Source organism: Salvia hispanica, chromosome 2 (assembly GCF_023119035.1).
Source record: "Salvia hispanica cultivar TCC Black 2014 chromosome 2, UniMelb_Shisp_WGS_1.0, whole genome shotgun sequence".
Classification (NCBI taxonomy): Eukaryota; Viridiplantae; Streptophyta; class Magnoliopsida; order Lamiales; family Lamiaceae; genus Salvia; species Salvia hispanica.
The window spans coordinates 35,249,031-35,272,804 of record NC_062966.1 but is presented as its reverse complement, the minus strand read 5'-3'; the positions used below and the strand labels follow the sequence as shown (position 1 = coordinate 35,272,804).

At 36.1% G+C, this 23,774-nt stretch overlaps 5 protein-coding genes across 9 annotated transcripts; 3 read left to right on the top strand and 2 right to left on the bottom strand.

Moving 5' to 3' along the window:
- The first annotated feature begins 551 nt into the window (after nt 1-551).
- Nucleotides 552-3,388, top strand: LOC125208148 (xyloglucan O-acetyltransferase 3-like). The gene is made up of 3 exons (XM_048107723.1): nt 552-745; nt 855-1,138; nt 2,461-3,388. Exons 1-3 carry the CDS (start codon nt 598-600, stop codon nt 3,232-3,234), a joined length of 1,206 nt encoding a protein of 401 aa, XP_047963680.1. The 5' UTR covers nt 552-597; the 3' UTR covers nt 3,235-3,388.
- Nucleotides 3,389-7,017: 3,629 nt separating this feature from the next.
- On the top strand, nt 7,018-7,944 carry LOC125203870 (xyloglucan O-acetyltransferase 4-like). Its single transcript, XM_048102373.1, has 2 exons — nt 7,018-7,236; nt 7,316-7,944. Exon 2 carries the CDS (start codon nt 7,344-7,346, stop codon nt 7,878-7,880), a length of 537 nt encoding a protein of 178 aa, XP_047958330.1. The 5' UTR covers nt 7,018-7,236; nt 7,316-7,343; the 3' UTR covers nt 7,881-7,944.
- A 3,601-nt stretch (nt 7,945-11,545) lies between these two features.
- LOC125203179 (xyloglucan O-acetyltransferase 4-like) lies at nt 11,546-13,868 on the top strand. The gene is made up of 3 exons (XM_048101483.1): nt 11,546-11,740; nt 11,848-12,131; nt 12,984-13,868. Exons 1-3 carry the CDS (start codon nt 11,590-11,592, stop codon nt 13,758-13,760), a joined length of 1,212 nt encoding a protein of 403 aa, XP_047957440.1. The 5' UTR covers nt 11,546-11,589; the 3' UTR covers nt 13,761-13,868.
- Nucleotides 13,869-14,505: 637 nt separating this feature from the next.
- LOC125203180 lies at nt 14,506-15,831 on the bottom strand. Of its 5 annotated transcripts, none has more exons than XM_048101484.1 (3): nt 15,668-15,826; nt 15,481-15,544; nt 14,506-15,242 (listed from the first exon to the last, which is right to left on the bottom strand). In XM_048101484.1, the coding sequence occupies exon 3, from the start codon at nt 15,228-15,230 to the stop codon at nt 14,673-14,675; it is 558 nt and encodes a 185-aa protein (XP_047957441.1). In that variant the 5' UTR covers nt 15,231-15,242; nt 15,481-15,544; nt 15,668-15,826; the 3' UTR covers nt 14,506-14,672. The 5 variants fall into 5 exon arrangements, 4 of the variants coding, with proteins under 4 accessions (XP_047957441.1, XP_047957444.1, XP_047957445.1 ...); XM_048101487.1 differs by having other exon boundaries at nt 14,506-15,237; XM_048101488.1 differs by having other exon boundaries at nt 14,506-15,237; nt 15,690-15,791.
- Nucleotides 15,832-20,605: 4,774 nt separating this feature from the next.
- LOC125208429 (alpha-dioxygenase 1-like) lies at nt 20,606-23,433 on the bottom strand. The gene is given in 9 exon segments (XM_048108038.1): nt 20,606-20,873; nt 20,876-21,286; nt 21,573-21,775; nt 22,023-22,250; nt 22,369-22,514; nt 22,583-22,713; nt 22,716-22,792; nt 22,874-23,013; nt 23,284-23,433. Coding segments are annotated over 9 exon segments (1,527 nt in total). The 5' UTR covers nt 23,419-23,433; the 3' UTR covers nt 20,606-20,817.
- Nucleotides 23,434-23,774: the final 341 nt, after the last annotated feature.

Genomic DNA, 23,774 nt, shown 5'->3' with positions numbered 1-23,774 from the left:
GCTCCGTATAAACTATAAATATATATGTTGACTCTACAAACTATACTGACAGACTAGCACGAGAAAATAATTATTTTAATACTCTGATTTAGCTAATTAAAAAAGTCCATATAACTAACCTCTCTGCTATTTGTCCAGTTGTATAATCACAAGAAAAACTCCCAAGCCACTATATTCACATGACTGCACATGACAGTCAACAACCGAAGACAATTGATAAATTATTAGTAGTACTTCTTCCGTAACAGTCTCTTCCTATATGTGTCATACTTTGATTCGAATGAAATTTACATTCTATTAGTGAAATAAGACATTAATATGTGTTCGTTCTATAATGAAAAAAAGGAATTTTCATCTAATATGCATCTGAATTTTTATGAAAAAAGAAAAGAAATACCTGAACCCAAATCACTTGCCACCAATTCGGCCATCTAAATCACTAAATGTGGAAAATGTTTGAAACACCTTTATTCTCGCCACAAATTTATACTATAAGCTGTCAACTAGGTACATGACTACATGCCATTCACTAATAATTCAACTATTCTCACTTCCTCTCTCAAACACACACACTACACACATACACAAACTGAGATAATGAAATCAACATCAAACTACAAGGAGAAAGATCACTTGTTGGGCACTACAACTATTCTCTTGATCTTCTCCATAACATGTGTAGCCCTAATCACATACACAAACAACATGCCTTTTCAACCAAGCGAACACTATCCAACCCAAAAAGGTTAGAATCCCATCAAATTTCTCCCCCATAAATTATTTTAGTACACCATTTCCCCTCCAAAAATTTATTATAGCTCACTTTCTGCAGATTTCATTAATTATATTTGCAGTGATCGAAACCTGCGATTTATTCAAAGGGCGGTGGATTCCGGACGCGGACGGCCCGTTGTATACCAACTACAGCTGCACAACAATTCCAACATTGAAGAATTGTTTGTTGCATGGTAGAAAAGATACAGATTTTCTCCATTGGAGATGGAAACCAGACAAATGTGAGCTACCTCGTTTTAGTGCACAAACATTTCTTAGGATTCTCCGAGGTAAGAAGATGGCTTTCATCGGAGATTCTTTAGCGAGGAACCAGATGGAATCTCTTCTTTGTCTCCTCTCTACGGTTAGTTCTCCTGCAGCTTTATTTCATTATTTATTGAATTCCAACACTTTCAAGTCTAACATAACTAATAAAAAGTATATACAAAAAATAGGCAACTTTAAACATACTAAAAATTAAAACAAGTAGTATTAATTAGGGCTTTATAGATATACTCCCAACAAATTTTGTAAGAATTCATATTTTTATTAATATCGCATTAGATATTATGAAACTCTTGAAATGTCCAAGAAAAAATTCAAAATACATTGGCATTTGTTTGTGTTAATCCTTTTTTTTTTAATTGTGAAGTCCGAAAGTAATTAATTAGCAGTGGCTTTTTTCACATGTGAATATTTTATTGATTAGACAAAATTATTAGGAATCTAATGATGTACTAGTTCCAAAGTTTAGTTGAACATTAGAGAGGAAGCACTGAGCCTAAAGAATAAAAGAATGACAACTTTTTCTTAATTTCCTTATTTTGTGGAAATGATTATTGGGGAGTTGTGTAGTTAAAGTCTCTAATCATTGAACTCTTGTCATATTCTTGTTCTTGATTTCTTTTTATTTACAATACTTGGAATTTTTTGATTTAAGGCTTCTCGGTATCAAATTGGCTGTTGTTATTTACTCCATCCGTCCACGAAAATTTGTCCCAGTTTTCCATTTCCGTCTGTCCCCCAAAATTTGTCTCATTTCACTTTTACCATTTTTGGTAGTGGACCCATATTCCACTAACTCATTCCTACTCACATTTTATTACTCCATAAAACTAATGCTTTAAAAGTAGGACCCACAATCCACTAACTTTTTCAACTCACTTTCCATTACATTTCTTAAAACCCGTGCCCGGTCAAACCGGGACAAATTTTCGTGGACGGAGGGAGTAATACACATGGATAGGAAATGATAAACAAGAAGTCTATTTTTATGCAAAAAAACATTGTGAAAGTTATCATCCAATGGGCTCTCTGGGAAAAAAGGAAAATGAAATAACAGTATTTAATTTAGAATATACCTTAAAACTCATCACTTTATAAAATTAAGTACTACTATCTCTAGATAAGATCACCCAAAAGGTCAACAATATTTACAAATACTATAAATATTATGCTATAGATCTTACCTGATTGAATTTGATATATGCAAGATAAAATCTTAACAGCTGATTTCAAGATCTGATGGAAAAATATTAAATGATCTTTGTGATGCAATAGATAGTGTTATAACATAACATACAAAAAAAAAAAAAAATACAAATAATGGTCAAATTCTTCCAATAACTGAATTCTAATTTTCAAATTTAATCTAACATCCCTAACAAGAATTGGTTGATCTTGCAGGAAGAAACTCCAAAATTAATAGAAAAAGATGCAGACAACAAATTCACAACATGGGAGTTTCCGAAACATAATTTCACACTAATGGTATTCTGGTCGGCCTTCCTTGTCACAGCGGCCGAGATCGTAGTCAACGGCACCGGCACCGGCAACTTCGACCTGCACCTCGACACACCCGACCCCAAGTGGTCCGAGAAGCTGCCGTCCGTTGACTATGCGATCATCAACAGTGGGCAGTGGCATCTACGGGGGAACTACTTGTACGAGGACGGTAAAGTCATGGGCTGCGTTTTCTGCCATGACCCAAATATCACGTACTTGGGGCCGGGCGTAGCACTCAGGAGGTCATTCCGGGCCGCATTCAAGGCCGTCAACGACTGCAACAAGTGCAACAAGATTGTCACTTTCTTGAGGACGTTTTCTCCTTCACATTTTGAGCACGGGGAGTGGAACACCGGGGGAAAGTGCAACCGGACTAGGCTTATCGGGCTGGATGAGGTGGACAGGGCCCGGCCCGACTGGGAGTACAGGAATATTCAAGTGGAGGAAGCAGAGGCAGCGAGGAACGTAGGAAGAGAGAGAGGGAACGAGTTTGGAGTCATCGATGTTACGGAAATGATGCTGACAAGGGTCGATGGGCATCCCGGGGCATACTGGATTGACAATTGGACAACGGGTTATAAAGATTGTGTCCACTGGTGCATGCCTGGCCCGGTGGACACGTGGAACGAGCTCCTGCTCGAGATGATTAAGCGACACAATAGAATATCATCATAAAATTAGTGGGGGCTTCTGTTTAGGTGGATGAATCCTTCACCTGTTTCATTGTTTGTAAGAACACAAGAAATTTTTTGCTAACAGATAATTAGATTCAAAAGAAAGAACAAGGAAACAAGGAAAATAGCAGAAAATATTGATTGGCATCATAGAGAGGAGAAACAGATGATAATGAAGAATGTGTTGGAATCTATGCCGGTCAATGGACTTTCAATTATAATTTCAACGAGACATTTAATTTTGTGAAATTAAATGATATAGCGTCGATCTACGTTCGGAGTAGATGACTGTGGTATATTCATTTTCTCAAATCCGATTCCCGGTGAGTGAGAAATAATGGATTAAAATTGTGCAAAATTGTAAACTCAATGAGCTATGAGAGAAGCTGAGAGAATAATTAAGAGAGTTAATTATCCCACATTGGAAGTTACGACCTTATTAATCTAGTATTTAATAAGAAGGATTATTATATGTAATAATTATAGTGGACTAAGATGGGCTATAAGAGCCGACACGCGCGCGCCACCTGCTCCGCCTCGAGCCCTTGTCCTTGGATCTTGGCAATTGGTATTTGGGAGTTCTTTGGGCCTGGTCGTGTGGCTCGATGGTTGGGTTTGACCCTAGGCTGGTCTAGTTCTTTTTAGACCACCACCGTGTCCACGCAAGCGAGCCAAGCGGGATGACATCTCGTCAGTATGACGCGGTAAGCCAACATGGCTGGCACGTGATAGTCCACATCATGATCGAACCTAGAAGCTTCTAGATTCAGCCTCTCAGCTCTGTAACGGCTTGTAACGCCTTGTAACCGACGACCGTTACGGTCTAGCATTGATGACAGCCATCATGGCTGTTGACCCCCTTGCAGTGGACCGAGCCTATAAATAGGCTAGCCATTCCATGCATTTTACACAACATCAAACACTAGAAAACATTCTGCATCATAAGCTCTCTCCCTCTCTGCATTGTTTTTCGGTCGAAGCTTTGCCCTCTTCTCCATCCAGTTCGCCGGAGCTCTGCTGATAGCGGTGCTGCTTCATCAAAAACGTAACCGTTTTATCTTTGACGACGAATCGCCAATCCGAAGATTTATTTGTTTCCAATTTTCCATTGTAATTTCGTTTCAGTTAGTTCATCTGTATTCCTTCTTTTGGGTTGTATTACGCCCGGTTTATATCTTGTAAATCCAGAAACCAACATAAAGTTATCCGCATTAAAATCTGATCTTAGAAATCTAGCAAATTAATTACAGTTACAACAGAAAGAAAGAAAGTGGCAATAATTAAGTGAACAGACACATAAAAAGGTACTCCCTCCACTAAAGGTTCATCGTAATTGTATGAAAGAACGATGTTTTATAGTCTCGGATTGTCTGCTTGCAGCCCCTGAAGTCAAAGATTTGATCTAATTGAAGGTAAACATCAAACATATCAGCAACCGGGAACAATGAAACACTAGCTAGCTCCCAATCTGACATGGTTCCGTTACAACAGGGAAGGAGAAGATAAACTCAACAAAACAGATAAAGACCAAGAGAAGTAAAGGTTTAGATGACAAAACAACGGTTAGGTTCTAAGGTAACAATCCCCACAAATCAGATGCTGAAATATGAATGTAGGAAGCATGAATAAGACAGCCTTTTCATGCAAACAAAACTCTCAGAAGATAACCATAACATTGAGATAGTTCTTCACAATATTGTGGGGCTTAGATTCAAATCTCAATCATGTAAATGTAAAACCTAATTCAGCAGTAACTGATTGCTGATTGAGCCAATACATTCCAATACATGCTTTCAATTAGACAAACACATGGTGTGAATGAATAAACACTTGAAAAAAACAAAGCCAAACACAAAACCAAAAAACGTCTATACTAAAGCATTAACTGAAATAACAACTGGTTGATCTTGCAGATAGAAACCACTGAAAAGAAATTTACTTCCCTAAACACGAATTTAAAGCGGCTCACATGATATTTAGTTTAATTTTTTGTTTTCTAATTCCACTTTTTCATATGCTTTGTATTTGAGAAGTTGATAGTTATTACTAAAAATTTATTGCAATAAATCAAATATATAAATATTAGTTTTAAAATTTATTTTCAATTTTATTGGATGATGAAAATTCTTCATCTCTCAAAATTACAAAATTTGGATTATAATTGATGTTCTAATGTTGTTGATTTTTCCTATTATTGGGGTTGATAAATGAAGTAGATTATGTATAATTCTTTTCAAATAATAACTCTCTGCCCATGAAAAGTTGTCCTTCATGTATTTGGTTTGTTAACAAAAAAGTTTGACCGGATTAAAATTAAGGACAAGAGGTCGTGCACCAAATAATTCCATTTAAAATTACTCCTCCTATCAAAATTCAAAACACATCCACTGCAAGAGCATGTATAATAATTATATCGTGATTACTCAATATAACTATATATGTTGACCGAATAAAAGGAGTAGTATTTTAAGATTTGGCTTAGCTAATAAAAAAAGGTCCATGTACTAAAAAAGGTCCCAATCACTACATGATCACACACGATACCCACCACAGGCATAGGATCATGCTTATATTTTCAGCTTTATGGTAAAATTAGAAATTTTTAAGGTCAAAGATTTCAAGTTGGGGATAATATAATATGTAGGGTATAAATCTATACTACATCGGATAACAGAAAAAAGTTGGGAAATTATAGATAAATGTTACTCCCTCCGTCCACGAAAATTTGTCCCAGTTTTCCATTTCCGTCTGTCTCCCAAAATTTGTCCCATTTCACTTTTACCATTTTTGGTAGTGGACCCCATATTCCACTAACTCATTCCTACTCACATTTTATTATAAAACTAATATATAAAAGTAGAATCCACAATCCACTAACCTTTTCAACTCACTTTCCATTACATTTCTTAAAACCCGTGCTCGGTCAAACCGGAACGAATTTTCGTGGACGGAGGGAGTACAAAATTCAAATTAAATTCGTACAGTTTTGATTTAAAGTGGACAATATTAAATAAACGTCGAAAGAGACGAACCAATGCTGGGACCGGGGAATGTGCCCCTAGCATTTGAACTTATAATTATACTACTTCCTTTTTCTAGAATAGAAACTCTGAAAACGATGCAAAATTGGTAAAGTATGAGAGAAGAAGAAAAAAAATAAGAAAAAATAGTAGAACTAGTGCTAGCGGATTATGAGATCCATTTTCTAAAATAAAAAAATTATACATTTAATAAATAAACTAAAAAAAAAGAGTTTTTATTTTTAGGAAAGGGAGCAAGATGGTCCTCATGCCCAAAGTTTCGTCACTAAACATCGATGATTCTAACAAAATCTTCCATAAGTTGACAAATCCTTGCAACACTTTATTCCCACCACAGAATATGCAGTTTGCCAACCACATACATGTGTTACTCTTGAATTATTAGTCTCTCTTTCTCTCTGAATAAAACTCATCAAACACACACAAAACAAGGAGGTAGGGAGAGATGAAATCAGCATCAAACACACCAATAGCATGTATTATAGCCTTAATAATCAGCTTCGTCTCTCTTCACCTCATTTTCCATCGCAAAGTCACAGTCACAGACATCATCACACACATAAACAGCATGTCATTTCAACTAAACAAACACAACTCAACCCAAAAAGGTTAGAATCCCATAAAAATATTTTAAAGTTTCCTCCAACCTCACTTTGTTCAGAGTTGATTAATTTGCAGAGATGGAAACCTGTGATTTATTCAAAGGGCAATGGATTCCGGACGCGTCTGGCCCTTTGTACACCAACTACAGCTGCACAACAATTCCATCCACGAAAAACTGTTTCATGCAGGGAAGAAAAGATAGAGATTTTCTCCATTGGAGATGGAAACCAGACAAATGCGAGCTGCCTCGTTTTAGTGCACAAACATTTCTTAGGATTCTCCGAGGTAAGAAGATGGCTTTCATCGGAAATTCTTTAGCGAGGAATCAGATGGAATCTCTTCTTTGTCTCCTCTCTACGGTTAGTCCTCCTGCTTTCTTTCATCACTCATTAAGTTTTAAGTTTTATTCAATTCAACAAGAATGGGTTGATCTTGCAGGGGGAATCTCCAAAATTAATAGAAAAAGATGCAGATGACAACGGGTGAGCATTGGTATTTACGGGTGAACTACTTATACGAGGGCGGCAATGTCGTTGGCTGTGTTTACTGCAATGCCCCGAACATCACTGCTTTCGGGCCCGGCCTAGCGCTCAGGAGGTCGTTCCAGGCCGCATTCAAGGCCGTCAACGACTGCAAGAAGTGCAACAAGATTGTCACTTTCTTGAGAACGTTTTCTCCTTCACATTTTGAGCACGGGGAGTGGAACACCGGAGGAAAGTGCAACCGGACTAGGCCTATCAGGCCGGATGAGGTGGACAGGGCCCGGCCCGACTGGGAGTACAGGAATATTCAAGTGGAGGTAGCGAGGGATGCAGGGAAGGAAGTTATCGATGTTACAGAAATGATGCTGACAAGGTTCGATGGGCATCCCGGGCTATTTTGGGGAAACAAATGGATGAAGGGTTATAGCGATTGCACACATTGGTGCATGCCTGGCCCGGTGGACACGTGGAATGAGCTTCTGCTCGAGACGATCAAGCGACACAACAGAATATCATCATAAAATTAGTGGGGACTCTGATTTTGCAGATATTAAAAACTTACCTTGATTGCTTCCATGTCTGTTTAGGTGGATGTTTTCTTCACCAAACATTTCTTCCCCTGTTTCCTTCTTTGTAAGAAAATAAGACAATCTCTGCTTATTACACAACGGCTAGTTTCTAAGGTAACAAATCCACATAAATCAGTAAGAAATATGAATTTCAAGCATGGAGAAGACATCCATTTCATGCAAACAAAAGATATCCATAACATGAAGATAGTTCTTGATTTATGATACAGCACAATGATGTGAAAGTTCGACTTTCTCCTCTGCCCATTTTGAGAATGGGGAGTGGAACACCGGGGGAGGGTGCGATCGGACTAGGCCTGTCGGGCTGGATGAGGTGGACGGGGCCTGGTCCGACTGAATATTCAAGTGGAGGCGGTGAGGGATGCCGGGAAAGAGGGAGGGAATGTGTTTCAAGTCATCGATGTTACAGAGATGATGCTGCCAAGGGTCGATGGGCATCCCAGGGTTTACTTGGGAAACAAATGGGTGAAGGGTTATAGCGATTGTATCCACTGGTGCATGCCAGACCCGGTCGACACATGGAACGAGCTTCTGCTTGAGATGATTAAGCGACAGTATAGAATGTTAGAAATGAGTCACTCAAGCCCCTTGTAAAGAGAGTTATCTCAGGATTACTATTTTATTGGTGCCGAGTCAAGAAAGAGTTTCAAATAGTCTATCATAAAACTAGTCGGGACTTACCTTTCTTAAAGATACGTATATTGCAACCAACTAATTATGTTATATTAATTGATAATTAATTTGATTAATTTCGGTATAAGTTCAAAATATTTGACAACCGGGCTCATGGGCTCGTGAAGGCTTTATAAGGTTGGGTTACCAATAAAATTAGTGAATTTTTATTGGATCCAGACTTAGACTTAGGGCAGACAAATCATGCGGATTGGATCGTTATTGGGTCAATTTGATAACGACCCAACCCAATAAAGCCTAACCTGAACCCGACTTGTTAAGAAAACCATAAATCCGAATATGAATCCGAACACGACCCGCACCCGACACGAACCTGTTATCGACACGATTTAATATGGGTTGACACGACACGATAACGAACCAAACCTGATATTACACAAATAAACCTTAATTTTTAACCTAATTTACACAATTAAAATTCGTTTTATACTATTTAAACCTAATTTATAAGAAATTAAAAAAATTAAAGTAATATATATTACCTCCGTCCCCAAATTTTGACACACTTTGACCTGGCACGAGTTTTAAGAAATGTAATGGAAAGTGAGTTGAAAAAGTTGGTGGATGTGGGTCCTACTTTTAAAGTATTAGTTTTATAATAAAATGTAAGTAGGAATGAGTTAGTGGAATATGAGATCCACTACCAAAAATAGTAAAAAGTGAAGTGTGTCAAATTTTCAGGGACGGATCGAAATAGTAAACTGTGTCAAGGGACGGAGGTAGTATTTTTTAAAAATAATAATAAAAATAACAATATTATTTCTTAATGGGTTACTCGTATCCGACCCGGACCCAAGCCGAAATTATCGGGTTCTTAATGGGTCAACCCGATAAGGACACGGATCCAATAAGATTTTACCTCAACCCAACAATTTCGTGCAGATTCGTGTCGGATTATCGTGTCAGTGTCGAAAATTGCCAGCCGCTCCATAATAGTTCTTGTTCAAAAATTTAAAATACGCTGAGAAATAATATTTGTTCTAGGGATGTCAATTGGGCTAACCCGCTCGGGTTCGGGCCAATCCACTCGGGTTGTCGAGCTATTTGGGTGCGGGTTATTCGGGCTGTGAATTTTTCGGGTTATAAATTTTTGGCCCTAACCTAAAATCTTCGGGTTTCGAGCTAACCCACGGGCTATTCGGGTCGATAGTAATCTTATATGTTACTTTCTATCAAATCCAATATTCTAAATTATTAAAAAGCATATTGTCGCAAATAGTAAAGTATTATCAAAGTGATCAAGAGAAAGAAAATAATAGCAATTGAAACAAAATAGATAAACATATCGTTTAATTAATAGCACATATGAATCTGACTACAATTAAATGGAAATCATGCATTTCATATAACCCTAACTTTCAATTTGATAGAGAAGATATAATTACCATATATTCTTAATATCAATGTAGTATTTAATATGATATTACCAAATATACTTCATACAAGTATATAATCCAAAATTTTAATTATATTTTTATATTAAATGCTCAACCCGTGGGCTAACCCGCAACCCACCCGGGCCAGCCCGCATAACCCGCCGACCCGAACGGGTTAGCCCGTGTAGCCCGCTTCTGAATATGGGTTGCGATTTTCCGGCCCTAACCCTATGATTTTACCGGGTAACTCGGGCTGACCCGTGGGTTTCGGGCTAGATTGACATCCCTAATCTGTTATCAATCAGTGTGCAATATACTCATTAATTACACTCCACATCTTAACCATATCTAAAGTATCATTATTTTTGTAAAATTATTATCTTTTACAAATAAAATCTAGCTAACTGCATGAGACTATTGAAAATTTGAAATCTATTTTCAAACAATATTTTTAATACGTACATGAGAGCTGAGTAAAATCATTAACAATTTATTTAAGCAGAGAATCGTAGTGGTCTTAATCTTCATGAATTAGGAAAATTGCATTTAGATGAAAATTCTGCAACAAAAATTCAAATTACATTGGGCTTGGTGTTCATCCTTTCTTTTCGTGAAATCCGAAGTAGGGAGTAATTAGTAATGGCTTTTTTCACATGTCAATAAATTATTGATTAGACAACATCATTAGTTAAAAGGTTCATTTGAACAGTAGAAATGAAGCATCGAGTTCGAGCGTAAAGAATGACAACTTTTTCCTTATTTTGCGGAGATGATTCTTGGGTAATTGTTTAGGTGAATTATGTGATTCATCATTTGTCATTTCCTTTTTATGTTATTGACCTTTAATTTAGCATTAACCTTCGGCCACGACTGGAAAAAAATTGGGTACGTGTTTAAATTTAGTATTCGAATATGAGATGGAGTAATTCAATTGCTAAAAATGATTGGATATATAAGTATAAATTAAAGTATATGTTATTTTATGTCAAAACCACACGGTCACTTACAACATTTCGTCAAAATTTATTACAGTACATTTTTTGTTTTAATACTTAAAACTTAAAAGTCACAGTTGATGTCGCCAATTTTATACTTATATTACAAAAATTAAAACTCAATTTAATTATTCATATCATATGTACGTAACTTAAAACAAACGAATAAACAAACAATCAAGCTTTTTTTACATTAATGACACCAATATATTTTTTTAAGTATTAAAAATATTTCAAAATAATGATAATGTGGAATAAAGAATAATAAATATATATGTTGACTCTATAAAATAATGACATACTAGCACGATAAAAAAATCATTTAAATATTAATTTTGCTAATAAAAAGAGTTCACGTACCTAAAATTTCTGCCATTTTCTCCTTGGCATGATCACAAGAAAATCTCCTAAACTTAGTCACTATATGCACATGATAGCACATGACAGCCATCAACCTAAGACGAAGAAGTATATAAGTTGTCTACAAGATACATGAAAACATGTGTTGCACTTAAATAATTCAACTATTCTCACTTCCTCTCTCAAACACATACTCCACACACACACACTGAGATAATGAAATCAACATCAAACTACAAGGAGAATCATCACTTATTGATCAGCACTACAACTTTTCTCTTGATCGTCTGCATAACATGTGTAGCCCTAATCACATACACAAACAACAGGCCTTTTCAACCAAGCAAACACTACCCAACCCAAAAAGGTTATATTTCCATCAATTTTCTCCCCCAAAAATCATTATAGTACACCATTATTTTCCCTCCAAAAAATTGTTATAGCTCATTTTCTGCAGATTTCATTAATCTGCAGTGATCGAAACCTGCGATTTATTCAAAGGGCGGTGGATTCCGGACGCGGCCTGCCCGTTGTATACCAACTACAGCTGCACAACAATTCCAACATTGAAGAATTGTTTGTTGCATGGTAGAAAAGATACAGATTTTCTTCATTGGAGATGGAAACCAGATAATTGTGAGCTACCTCGTTTTAGTGCACAAATATTTCTTAGGATTCTCCGAGGTAAGAAGATGGCTTTCATCGGAGATTCTTTAGCAAGGAATCAGATGGAATCTCTTCTTTGTCTCCTCTCTACGGTTAGTTCTCCTGCTTAATTTATTTCATTGTTTATTGAAACACTTTTTAGTTTAACATTAACATATTTACACTAACTGATTTATATAAATCAGTTACTAAATTAACATATTTTCATTGTTTAATGCTCCCCTATGTAAATCACTAACTAACATATTTTTATTGTTTAATGCTCCCCTATATTTATACTAGACTAGTAAAAATTAGTAGTATAAGTATTAGGGGCTTTATAGATATAAAAAATTTTGTAGGAATTCAATTTTTTTATTATCGCAATATAGTGTTATGGAACTCTTGAATGTGTCCAACAAAAGTTCAAACAACATTGGCCTTTATGTTCATCTTTTATTTTTAGCGTAAAGTCGAAGTATGGTAGATGTAATTAATTAGCAGTGGCTTTTTTCACATGCGAATATATTATTGGTTAGACAAAATCATTAGGAATCTAATGATGTAGTTACAAAGTTTAGTTGAACATTAGAGAGGAAGCACAGAGCCTAAATAACGACAAATTTTTTTTAACTTAATTTCCTTATTTTGTGGAAATGATTATTGGGGAGTTGTGTAGGTAAAGTCTCTAATCTGTGAAGGTTTATCATTATGCTATAGATAAACATAAATGATTATGCTATAGAGCTTCGACTGAATTTGAAAAATGCGAGATAAAATCTTGACCGCTGATTTCAAGATCTGATGGCTATGAAATGATCTTTGTGTTTCAATTCAAAAAAGTGAATGAGACTTTTTTTTTGTCGTATATACATAAAGATAAAATGGTCAAATTGTTCCAATAATTGCATTCTAATATTCACATTTAATCTAACAATCCTAACAAGAATTGGTTGATCTTGCAGGAAGAAACTCCAAAATTAATAGAAAAAGATGCAGATAACAAATTCACAACATGGGAGTTTCCGAAACATAATTTCACACTAATGGTATTCTGGTCGGCCTTCCTTGTCACAGCGACGTCCGAGATCATAGTCAATGGTACCGGCACAGGCAACTTCGACCTGCAGCTCGACACACCCGACCCCAAGTGGCCCGAGAAGCTTCCGTCCATTGACTACGTGATCATCAACAGTGGCCAGTGGCATCTACGGGGTAACTACTTGTACGAGGGAGGCAATGTCGTGGGCTGCGTCTACTGCCATGACCCAAACATCACGGACTTGGGGCCGGGCCTAGCACTCAGGAGGTCATTCCGGGCCGCATTCAAGGCCATCAACGACTGCAAGAAGTGCAACAAGATTGTCACTTTCTTGAGGACGTTTTCTCCTTCACATTTTGAGCATGGGGAGTGGAACACCGGGGGAAAGTGCAACCGGACTAGGCTTATCGGGCTGGATGAGGTGGACAGGGCCCGGCCCGACTGGGAGTACAGGAATATTCAAGTGGAGGAAGCAGAGGCAGCGAGGAACGTAGGAAGAGAGAGAGGGAACGAGTTTGGAGTCATCGATGTTACGGAAATGATGCTGACAAGGGTCGATGGGCATCCCGGGGCATACTGGATTGACAATTGGACAACGGGTTATAAAGATTGTGTCCACTGGTGCATGCCTGGCCCGGTGGACACGTGGAACGAGCTCCTGCTCGAGATGATTAAGCGACACAACAGAATATCATCATAAAATTAGTGGGGGCTTTGAGTCTGCAGAGTTGCTTCCATGTCTGTTTAGGTGGATGAATTCTTCACCTGTTTCATTGTTTGTAAGAACACAAGAAATTTTTTGCTGACAGATAATTAGATTCAAAAGAAAGAAAAGGGAAACAATTGTGATTTCTGATTTGAGTATTCAAGTTGAAAATTTCTAAAGCGTTCGAGCAATCGGAGAAAGATAGGATATCCAGAACTCTAGCAAATTACTTTTACAATAGGGAAAAACAGTAGCACCATACAGAAAGAAAGAAACTGACAATAACCTAAGTGAGCAGACACATAAAAAGGTACTAAAGCTTCATGATCGTAGCTGTAGGAAAGAACGATGTTTTATAGGCCTTATGAATGTTCTCGTCTCAGATTGTCTGCTTGCAGCCCCTGAAGTCAAAGATTTGATCTAACTTAGCTGAGGCCCGTCTCTGGATGCTAATTGAAGGTAAACATCAAACATATCAGGAACCGGGAACAGTGAAACACTAGCTCCCCATCTGGTATACTGCCGGGGATCTACGCAGCTAGATGGTTCCATTTCAACAGGGAAGGAGAAGATCAACTCAACAAAATAGATAAAGACCAAGAGAAGTAAAGGTTTAGATGACAAAACAATTTAATAATGGTTAGTTTCTAAGGTAACTAATCCCCATAAATCACCAAAAACATCAGTAAATCAGATATTGAAATAATGAATTTGAAGAATGGAGAAGACATCCATTTCATGCAGACAAAACTCTCAAAAGATATCCATAACATTGAGATAGTTCTTGATTGATGAGACAATATGTTACAACACAATGTTCACATAACTGCAGTTCAACTTATAAGGGCCATCCTTCTACGACATGTAAATGTAAAACCTAATTCAACAGCAGCAGAAGAGACAGCCTCAAATCTCACTGATATGATGCGTACCCAGAGTGAAAGAGAAGAGTTCACGGACGGGTGAGTACTCAACCAACGAAACCTCCACCGCATATCCACTGACCGGCATCTTCAGATCACGCAGGACAGTAAAAGCCTCAGCCATACGAGTCTTTGGGACTTCCTCAGCCACGGAACAGTAAGGTATCCATGTATCCGGGCGCTGCTCATCTCCAACTTCAACACCTTCTTTCTTCATTGCATCACACAATTGGGAGTGAAATTGGAGGAGAGACAGAGACGGGGTTGGGCCGAGAAACAAGACATTGTTGTCGCTGGGGAAGCTCCCGATTGAGGAGAAGGACACAGCCAAAGGCTCTTGCTTTGCAGCAAAGTTTCTCAACACATTCTCTAGCTTAGCAATGTCAACAAAAGGGCTTGTGAACAAAGTAATGTGGGGCCTGGATTCAATCTCAATCAACTGAGTGCTGATCTGCCTCCGAGCCAATACATTCCATGCTTTCAAGACCTGATTCTCGAGGGCGGGATCAAAGTAAAGTTCAATAGCATACCCTTGCGACATTGGCTCTCTAAACTATCATTCAGGAAAAAACACAAACACATGGTGTGAATGAATCAACAGTTCAAAAAAAAACAAAACCAACAACAAAAAACCCCCAAAAACGTCTAACAAATATAATCAGCAAATGAATTAAGATCTAATGATTAAAGCATCAACAAAAACAACCCGAATAATCACATACTCAAACATGAAACGAAATTGAGCTGAATTTAGTACCAAAACTACTAAAAAGCATCGAATTAAAACATACCCAACTGAAATTCGGGATAGCTGAAGTAGTAAAGCTCCGCGAAGACAGCTAATTGAAGAAATTCCTGCAAAAGAGAAAATGCTTAATAAAAGACAAAAAATGCCCAAATTTTGAAACGGGTAAATGAAGATGCCGAGGGAATAAAGAGTTCAATAAAAAAAAAGGGTTCTTCACAAGAAAAGTATACTAATTTCTTTGCAGGGATAAACCAAGATTCAAGAAACTTCTTTCACAATTGCTTCAACTGACTTGAGTCACCAGAGTTTGGTTTGACTGCAAATTTCGATTTCTTGCGCGAGCAAAGCGTAGTTGAAATTAAAATTTAATTATATTTCATTTTTGTTGTTTATATGATTAAACAATTGGGAAGAGAAATAAAGGGAATATATCAAAATACCATACAAAATAAATCGATAATCAAATGTCTAAATTTTGAAATTAATTTCCCGTTTTCTTGAAAAGGATAGGAATTAATTATTTGACATTTCACAAATACATTGATCATCCCATCTCAATTGTTATTGAATGTACCATCCAAAATCAATGCGGTTTAGTCTAAGACTCTAATTTATTTATTATTGATGTGGATCTGTTTCCATGAAAATAGTTGGTAATTTTTACAGCATGAATAATTGATGAGGAATTGTAATCAAAATACATACATAAAATAAACAGAGATAACTAAATATCCCGTCAAGTGATGCTTAAGAAAGATGATTAATAGTACCACTAATTTTATAATAGAGTGATTATACGTAGGTGTGAGAATTCGGTCGGTTCGGTTCCGACCGAACTGATTAGTCGGTTAACCGACTCTCATTTTTTCCGAAATTCAGAACCGAAACTAAATCCTTTGTCGGTTCGATTTCTCAAAAAATCGATCGGTTCAGTCTTCGGTTCCAACTAAGAAACCAAACTCAAGTGCAACATAATACCTTAAAGGCTATGTTTGGTTGACGAGAAAGGAAAATGATTCCTGGGAAAATGAATCCAGGAAATATGATTCTTAATAACTTTACTTTCCAGTATTTGGAAAATATCAAGATTTTATATTTTATATTTGATTTAAACACCAAACTAAAAATATGGAGTAGTACTTATGGAGTATTTTTTATTTATGAAAAAAATAATAATATAAATTTTTTAATAAATTATTAATTACAAATGATAATAATTATATTATTATATTTATTATTACGATGGATAGTTTAAATGTGATCATCCGCCATAATATATAATAATATAATTGTCCTACTAGTTACATGAAGTATTATAATCATAAATGATTATAATAATAAATATGATTATTATTATTATAATTATAATATTTATGCTAATTATAATTAAATAAAATTTATAATTTACATTTTACTACGATTTTATTGATTATTTATTAATTTATAAAATAATAGTCATAAGTATTTATTATTATATCATTTATAATATAATTGTATTTTAATTATTTAATAAATTATTAATTAGTATTATGATAATAACAATTATATATGAATATTATAATAATATAATTATAATTATGATAAATTAAATTATAGTTATTTATTATACTGAAATTTAGTATGATTTATATTTTTAAATTATTTTTAAAATATTGTACTCCCTCCGTTCCATAGTAATGGAGGCAAAAATTTTCGGCACGGAGACTAAGAAAAATTGTGTTAGGTGAGTTAAGTAAAGAGAGAATAAAGTGAAAAATGAAAAAGGTAGAGAGATGAAGATAGAAAAAAGTAAGAGAGAGTAAAGTAGGTGTGGAAAAATGTGTTGACTTTTACTAAAAAGGGAAATGACTCTATTACTATGGAACAGACGGAAATGAAAAAACGCCCCTATTACTATGGAACGGAGGGAGTATTTAATAATAATAATAATAATAATAATAATAATAATAATAATAATAATAATAATAATAATAATAATAATAATAATAATAATAATAATATATTGCATCAAATATGTAAGAATACCTAAGAAAAGTTAGGATTCTGAATCCGGGAAAGTTGTACTAACTTTCCTTGTTCCGGGATTCTAATTACTTTCGCAGACAGAATCCTGACAGCCAAACATGACATAAGGAATAAGTCGTGAAATCAAACGGACAAAAACCATGATTCCATTCCATCATCAAAAACCAAAATTCCAACAAAGTTTACAAAACTAAGTCCAAAACCAATATAAACCAACATCATTCATCAACTAATTTTTACTTTTCTAAAACAATAATAATAAAACTAAAATAAATATATATAAAATAAATATTTAGAAAATAACAGTTATTCGGTTCTCGATTAGAACCGGAACCGAAATTAGCTTAAACTTAATAACCGAAACCGAATCTTAACCTTATTTTTTTGGTTCTCGATTAACCAAAAATCGAAAAAATAAAATTCGGTTCTCGATTAACCAAGAACCGAGAACCATTTCCCCGTACCTAATTATACATGTATACTAGTATACTGAAATAATGAATGAATTGTTAGGGAGAATTTTAATATTGAACAAAACGGATAATCTGAAAGTCGTGAAGATATCACTTTCAGATCAAATCAATTTCGGTGGTTCTACCAAAATATTTGATCGGATAAAATTCAGAAGATTACAGAACTATAATATGTTGATATTCGAGAGTGTCTAGAACCAGAAGAATCGATCAGAATTTGAAGAAGACGAACCAGTGCACCTGCTGATGAAACAGTGCATCTGTTGGGAAAATAACTGAAAATAACTAATTTTCAAAAGGTTTTCCGAAATTGCAAATTAGTCCTTGAAGCTACCTGTGTTTCTTGGTTGAGACAGTACAAGTGTGGTGTGTGTGTGCAAGTGTTGCGATGTTCAAATAAGGCAGGTTCCCCAGATCCAGCCAGTCCACTAGATCACTTGGTGCTAGGAACTCGCGGAGGTTGCGTGGAATCCCGGTCGTCGGACACACAAGTACTTCCCCGCTTCAAAAACCCTCAACCACTTTACTAAACCTAGTATAGGGAAGTAGTGATCGATCCCACAGAGAAGGATGCGTAAGAATCGTAATCAAGGATTTGGGAGTATTTTTGGTGTTGGCTGCTGCCACGCATTTTCTTGGGTTGAGGAAAAATTAAAATTAACTTGACTTGGGAATATTAGAAAGACATTTGTTGCCCTCAGCTGTAGACTCCCCCGTCACGCCAATTTTCCTTGTAAGACCTGCTCATTTCGTCCTTTTCTTTCGCTAGACCATCTCCTTCCTTACTTCCTTGATCTAGCGATTTTCTTCACACACCTGGCTTAGGAAACGTGTTAGACCCAGCAATTTATAACATTTTTTGCACATTACCGATGCATGAAATTAGCCTTATCAGTTTGCTCTCCCCCTTGGACCCCGCTATCCGGGGGCGCTGCCCCTAGACCCCGTTCATCTAACATCATAATGAATTCAAATAAACGTGCATTCCGTACCTCCAGACTTATATGATGTCTCATTACGACAATATTGATCAATCAAGTTAATCTAATTACGCTGAAATATCCAACATGAATAAATAAAATGATACACTCCTACTTGCCTACTTGGTTCAAATGTTCAATCATTAAGCGGCCTCTTAACATATTAAAGACTTGAATCGCACAAAAAGGTGATAAATGATGAAAACAAATAGGGGTGCTTAAACGGTTCTCCGGTTCTCGGTTAACCGGAATCGGAACCGGAACCGACCGGTTAATTGAGGAACCGGAACCGGAAAATCCGGTTCCGGTTCCGGTACCGGTTCCAACTTTTTAAATAACACCGGTTCCGGTTCGGAACCGGAACCGACCGGTTCCTAACCGGGAACCGGATTATAATTCAATTTTATTTTTTTATAATTTAATATACTAAAAAATCTAATTTATTGAATTAATTTTGAATTAAAGTAAAATAGTTTGAAACATTGAGTGATTTTTAGATTTAAATGTTTAATCTGTGATACTTTAAATCTACAATTATTTCCCTAATCCATTTTTTATGAACTAACTACAATGAGTAGATGACATCATAAGTTTGTTTTTAGTTTTCAAAAGAACTTATACAAATACAATATCATTTCATATGATATATTTATTACAAATTTATGTAACAATTCATTTAACATACGATTTTAACATATTTGTGAATAATTTATTAAGTGTTCCGGTATAAACCAAATAGTCACAACAATATCAATTAGTATTGGAAATTCCAATGAATACTATGTTTAGCCAAAAAAGGGAAAATGAAATTCAATTTTAAAACTCATTTTTTTAAAAAAAATTGCTAAAGTTTAGAACTCCTATTTTTGTATTAGTAAAAAATTGCTAACATAAACTAGTCCGACCCGACCTACTACACTTGGCATCACTCTTATCCATATATGAATATTATTGTATTGTTGGTTTGTATTTTGTGTATTTATTTTAATTTTTAGGTATTATTTGTTATAATTCTAGATGTTGGATTATTATTTTTTTAGTATTGAACTATTTAAAATTATAAATAAATTCGGATTAAAATTACACATCGGTTCCGGTTCGGAACCGGAATCGACCGGTTCTTAACCGGCCGGTTCCAAACCGGAACCGATCGGTTCCGGTTCCGGTTCCGGTTCTTGAATTTATGAAAATTTAAAACCGGTTAACCGGTCAACCGGTCCGGTTAGAACCGGAACCGGCCGAATAAGCAGGCCTAATAAAAATAACTTTCATATATTTGGTTCTGCATGCATTTTTGTACTAAGAATGAATTTTGCATTAGATCAAAACCCATTTACTGACGAATTTACAAGTTAAAAAGGTTATGATAGAATTGATCCAATTGCTAAAAACTGACGAATCGATAAAATTTAAAAATTAGAATAAATTAGATAAATTATTAAAAATTGGATTCTTTAATTAAACACACTTGTCTGTTCTTTATGCAATTAATATTAATTATTATACAGTTGTGGAAATTCACGGCCATTAGAATTTTAGAAGTTGTATACAACCCAAAAATAAGAAAAGACTTGTCGATCAAATTAGGTAGATCGAAGTCTTGATTTTTTGGGTGCCTTTGCTTGTACGATTATAAGAATGAATTCTTACACGAAACTAGAAAACTTAATTATGCAATTTAGTAAGACTATCCAAAGCATACAATTTTCACAATCTCATTATTTCTTCTTCCTCCTTTGCGTCAATCTTTAATTTCTCAAACACTGCTTAAAATAACATTTCAATTATATTACAAAGATACACACAAACGACATTAACGAAATACAATATCTCTAGACATGAGATATATATCTGTACATTACACAATGAAATCCAATTTCGTAACAAACGAAAATAATGTGTTCAACTTGGGAGGCGGAGATAGAGTGGCACAGGATTGCTCGGCTCGGGAGAGGCGTCCACACAGTGAAAGCGCTGGTGGAGTTGATCCACTTAGTGCTCATCTCTGGATCATGTCGATCCAAAACATCTTTCAAACTCTCTGTAGTGTTCACCCATTCCAACCCTTTCTTCGTGTACGTTTCCTCGTTGAAATCACTCGTGAAGAACCTGTCCGCCTCCAGCCTCCTCGTCGCCATCATTAAGAAGACGAAGAAAGCTGTCTCGCTTATAGCGAATCCCTTGATCTTCTTTTCAGCCAAGAGGCCGACCAGAAGGTCGACCTCCTCCAAGTCATCGTTGTACACTTGGCGTAGGGTTTCAATTGCCTCTTCGTCGTCGGTTAGATCTTCCCATTTTGTGATGGGAATCATTAGAAGGCCGCGTCTGAAATCGTTGTATCTTGCAACACTCCTCTCTCTATCCCTGTAAACTGCATGACAGGAGCGGACGCAAAAATAAACATTAGTAAGGGTTATTTCTATATTTATTTCAAATATAATCATATGGAATTCAATAAAAAAAAATTAAAAACAAGTTTCATAGGGGCTTAAGCCCTTTGAGCTCCCTAATTGTTTCTGGCCATGATGCATGTCAAACGGTCGTTAATATCATGAACTTAGAGTACTTTTAGCTAGATTTCTGACTAAGCTTTAAAGTTTATATTTTAGCAAACAATATTGAAGTTTACAGGATAAAACAAAATTACATGGACTTACTTTCGAGAGCAGGGAGGTCGACCGGGTCAGGGCGGTCGGTGCCATCGACATTATGGGCGATAAGGCTCCTGAGGAAAATGGGATAGTTCCAGAGCTCGAATGCACCGCATGCTTGGTGGCCCATCGAAACAATTTGCTTTCTCAACCCTATTCTTGATAGATTCTCTGTTCCTTTCTTGCCAATCAGCTCCACCATATCAATTCTGTCATTTCATCCAAACATAATTTATACTTATTTGAATTTACGGATAGAATTCCATAAATTTCTATTCTAGGAAGAGTGACCCATGAAACTTCTTAAATAGTCCTTTCAGTTCTCTATTTACATTTACACCAATATGAGTTTAATGTGGTTATTTTTATTTCATTTAACAACACTACCTCAAACTCTTCAAGTTAGTTATATTTTACATACAGTTGACACAAGAGAGGGGGAGAGGTAATACATACTCAGTGTCAAGAGGGGGAGATTTGTTAGGACCAGGAGAGGCATTGATGTTTCTGAGGCGAAGTTTGTCGGGAAGAAGAGGATGCATGCGATAAACGCTAACGAATTCCTCAGTTAAGGAGTATGGTACGCCGTGATCCACAGGATTACTCGAACCAACTATACCACTTAGTAACGGAACACCAACATGTCCAAATCTATCTCTGAAATTCTTGCCCAACAATCCGTACCTATATGTTGTAATCATGACAACATAGTATTTAGTCTGATATCTAATCATAAAAACCTACGAAGAAGACTGCGGCCAAAAACAAACAATATCATACTAATAATGTGCTCGCAGTTTACCAATTGGTTCTCATTCCAGCACGCATTGTGTCAGTTTTGAGAAGCTCTACAGTCCAATCAATGGTGTGAACTTTGGCAATGACGGCTGACGTCACGAGCCTTGCGTGGCGGTACAGCTCCTCGTCTCCCAAATTAGGGTATTCCTTCTGCAAAAACACATATGCACCATCAAGCATAAGTCTTGAAAATATGTACGTGTCCGTGCGGTACGAACCATGAGTGAATCGCAAACAGAGTTGTGTTCTTTGACAAAGAGGGCTTGCAATGCGGAGAGACCCGCCCACACGTTGCGGACGTCTCCAGATAAAACGGTGCCGTTTGGATTGACAGGAAGAAGGCCGTCTGCGATATCTTCAGCTTCCCATTTTCGAAACTCCTCACTTTCTTCGTCTCTTTCTCACTGCCATATATCGCACTTCCATCCCTTCACCATATAATCAACAATTAATCAACGTAAACTATTCAAACGTGAAATGTTTTGAATCAATCGACTTCTTCTTCTTACCACCAAGGCGTGCGTCGGTTCAAGAAGCCGGTCTCGATTCCGTTGTCGCCGTCGTTGATTTGGATGCCTTTAGATTCATAAAACTTGAACGATTTGAACGGGCATTGATTCGCAACTTCGTCGCCCGCTTTCAATTCAATCTAATGGTATATATATTAATAACTTAATTTGAGATTTGATAAAGGGAAAATTGCAAAAAAAAAATACTCCTAGTACATTAAGTCTAAGAATAGTCGATTATGTAATATTTTTGACAAATTTCTAGATTGTTTCATAGCCAGAAAATCCGACATGTAGGTGTCTTCCTTTTTTGATAGTCAAACTAATGACACAAAGAATATTTTTAAAAGTTACGGGATTAACTAGAAATTAACCAAATTTAATGATTCTTTCTATATTTTTTTTTATACCCGGTGATCAAGATTTTCGAGATGATCAATCCAATCGTGGACCATAAACTGAATCCAAGATGCAGCTATCATGTTGAATTGTTTGCCGGTGTCGATTAACTCTCTGCGTGCTAGTAGCTTTGTTGCCACCACCATTGGATCTGGTCTTGTTAGCTGCACACACCAAACATTTTCAACTTTTTTTGAGCAAAATATACTTTTTTCAGTCTTATGCTAAATACAGATCTATATAGTAAATTAAATTACCATGGCATCCGTTCTCTACCAATAGTTTTGGTAGAGTTGACGGCACTAATTTTAGTGTAAAATTGATAAAATAGAAAAGATACAGAAAAAAGTGGCATATTACAATAAAAACTTGAAGATTGGTTAAATTAATTTCGATGGTTTATCCGTGAAGTCGAAAAGTCTAGGGTTTTTAATGAAATTGGAGCAAAATGATTCAATAAGATACTAAACACCAACGCTTAACTCACATTATTATACGTAAT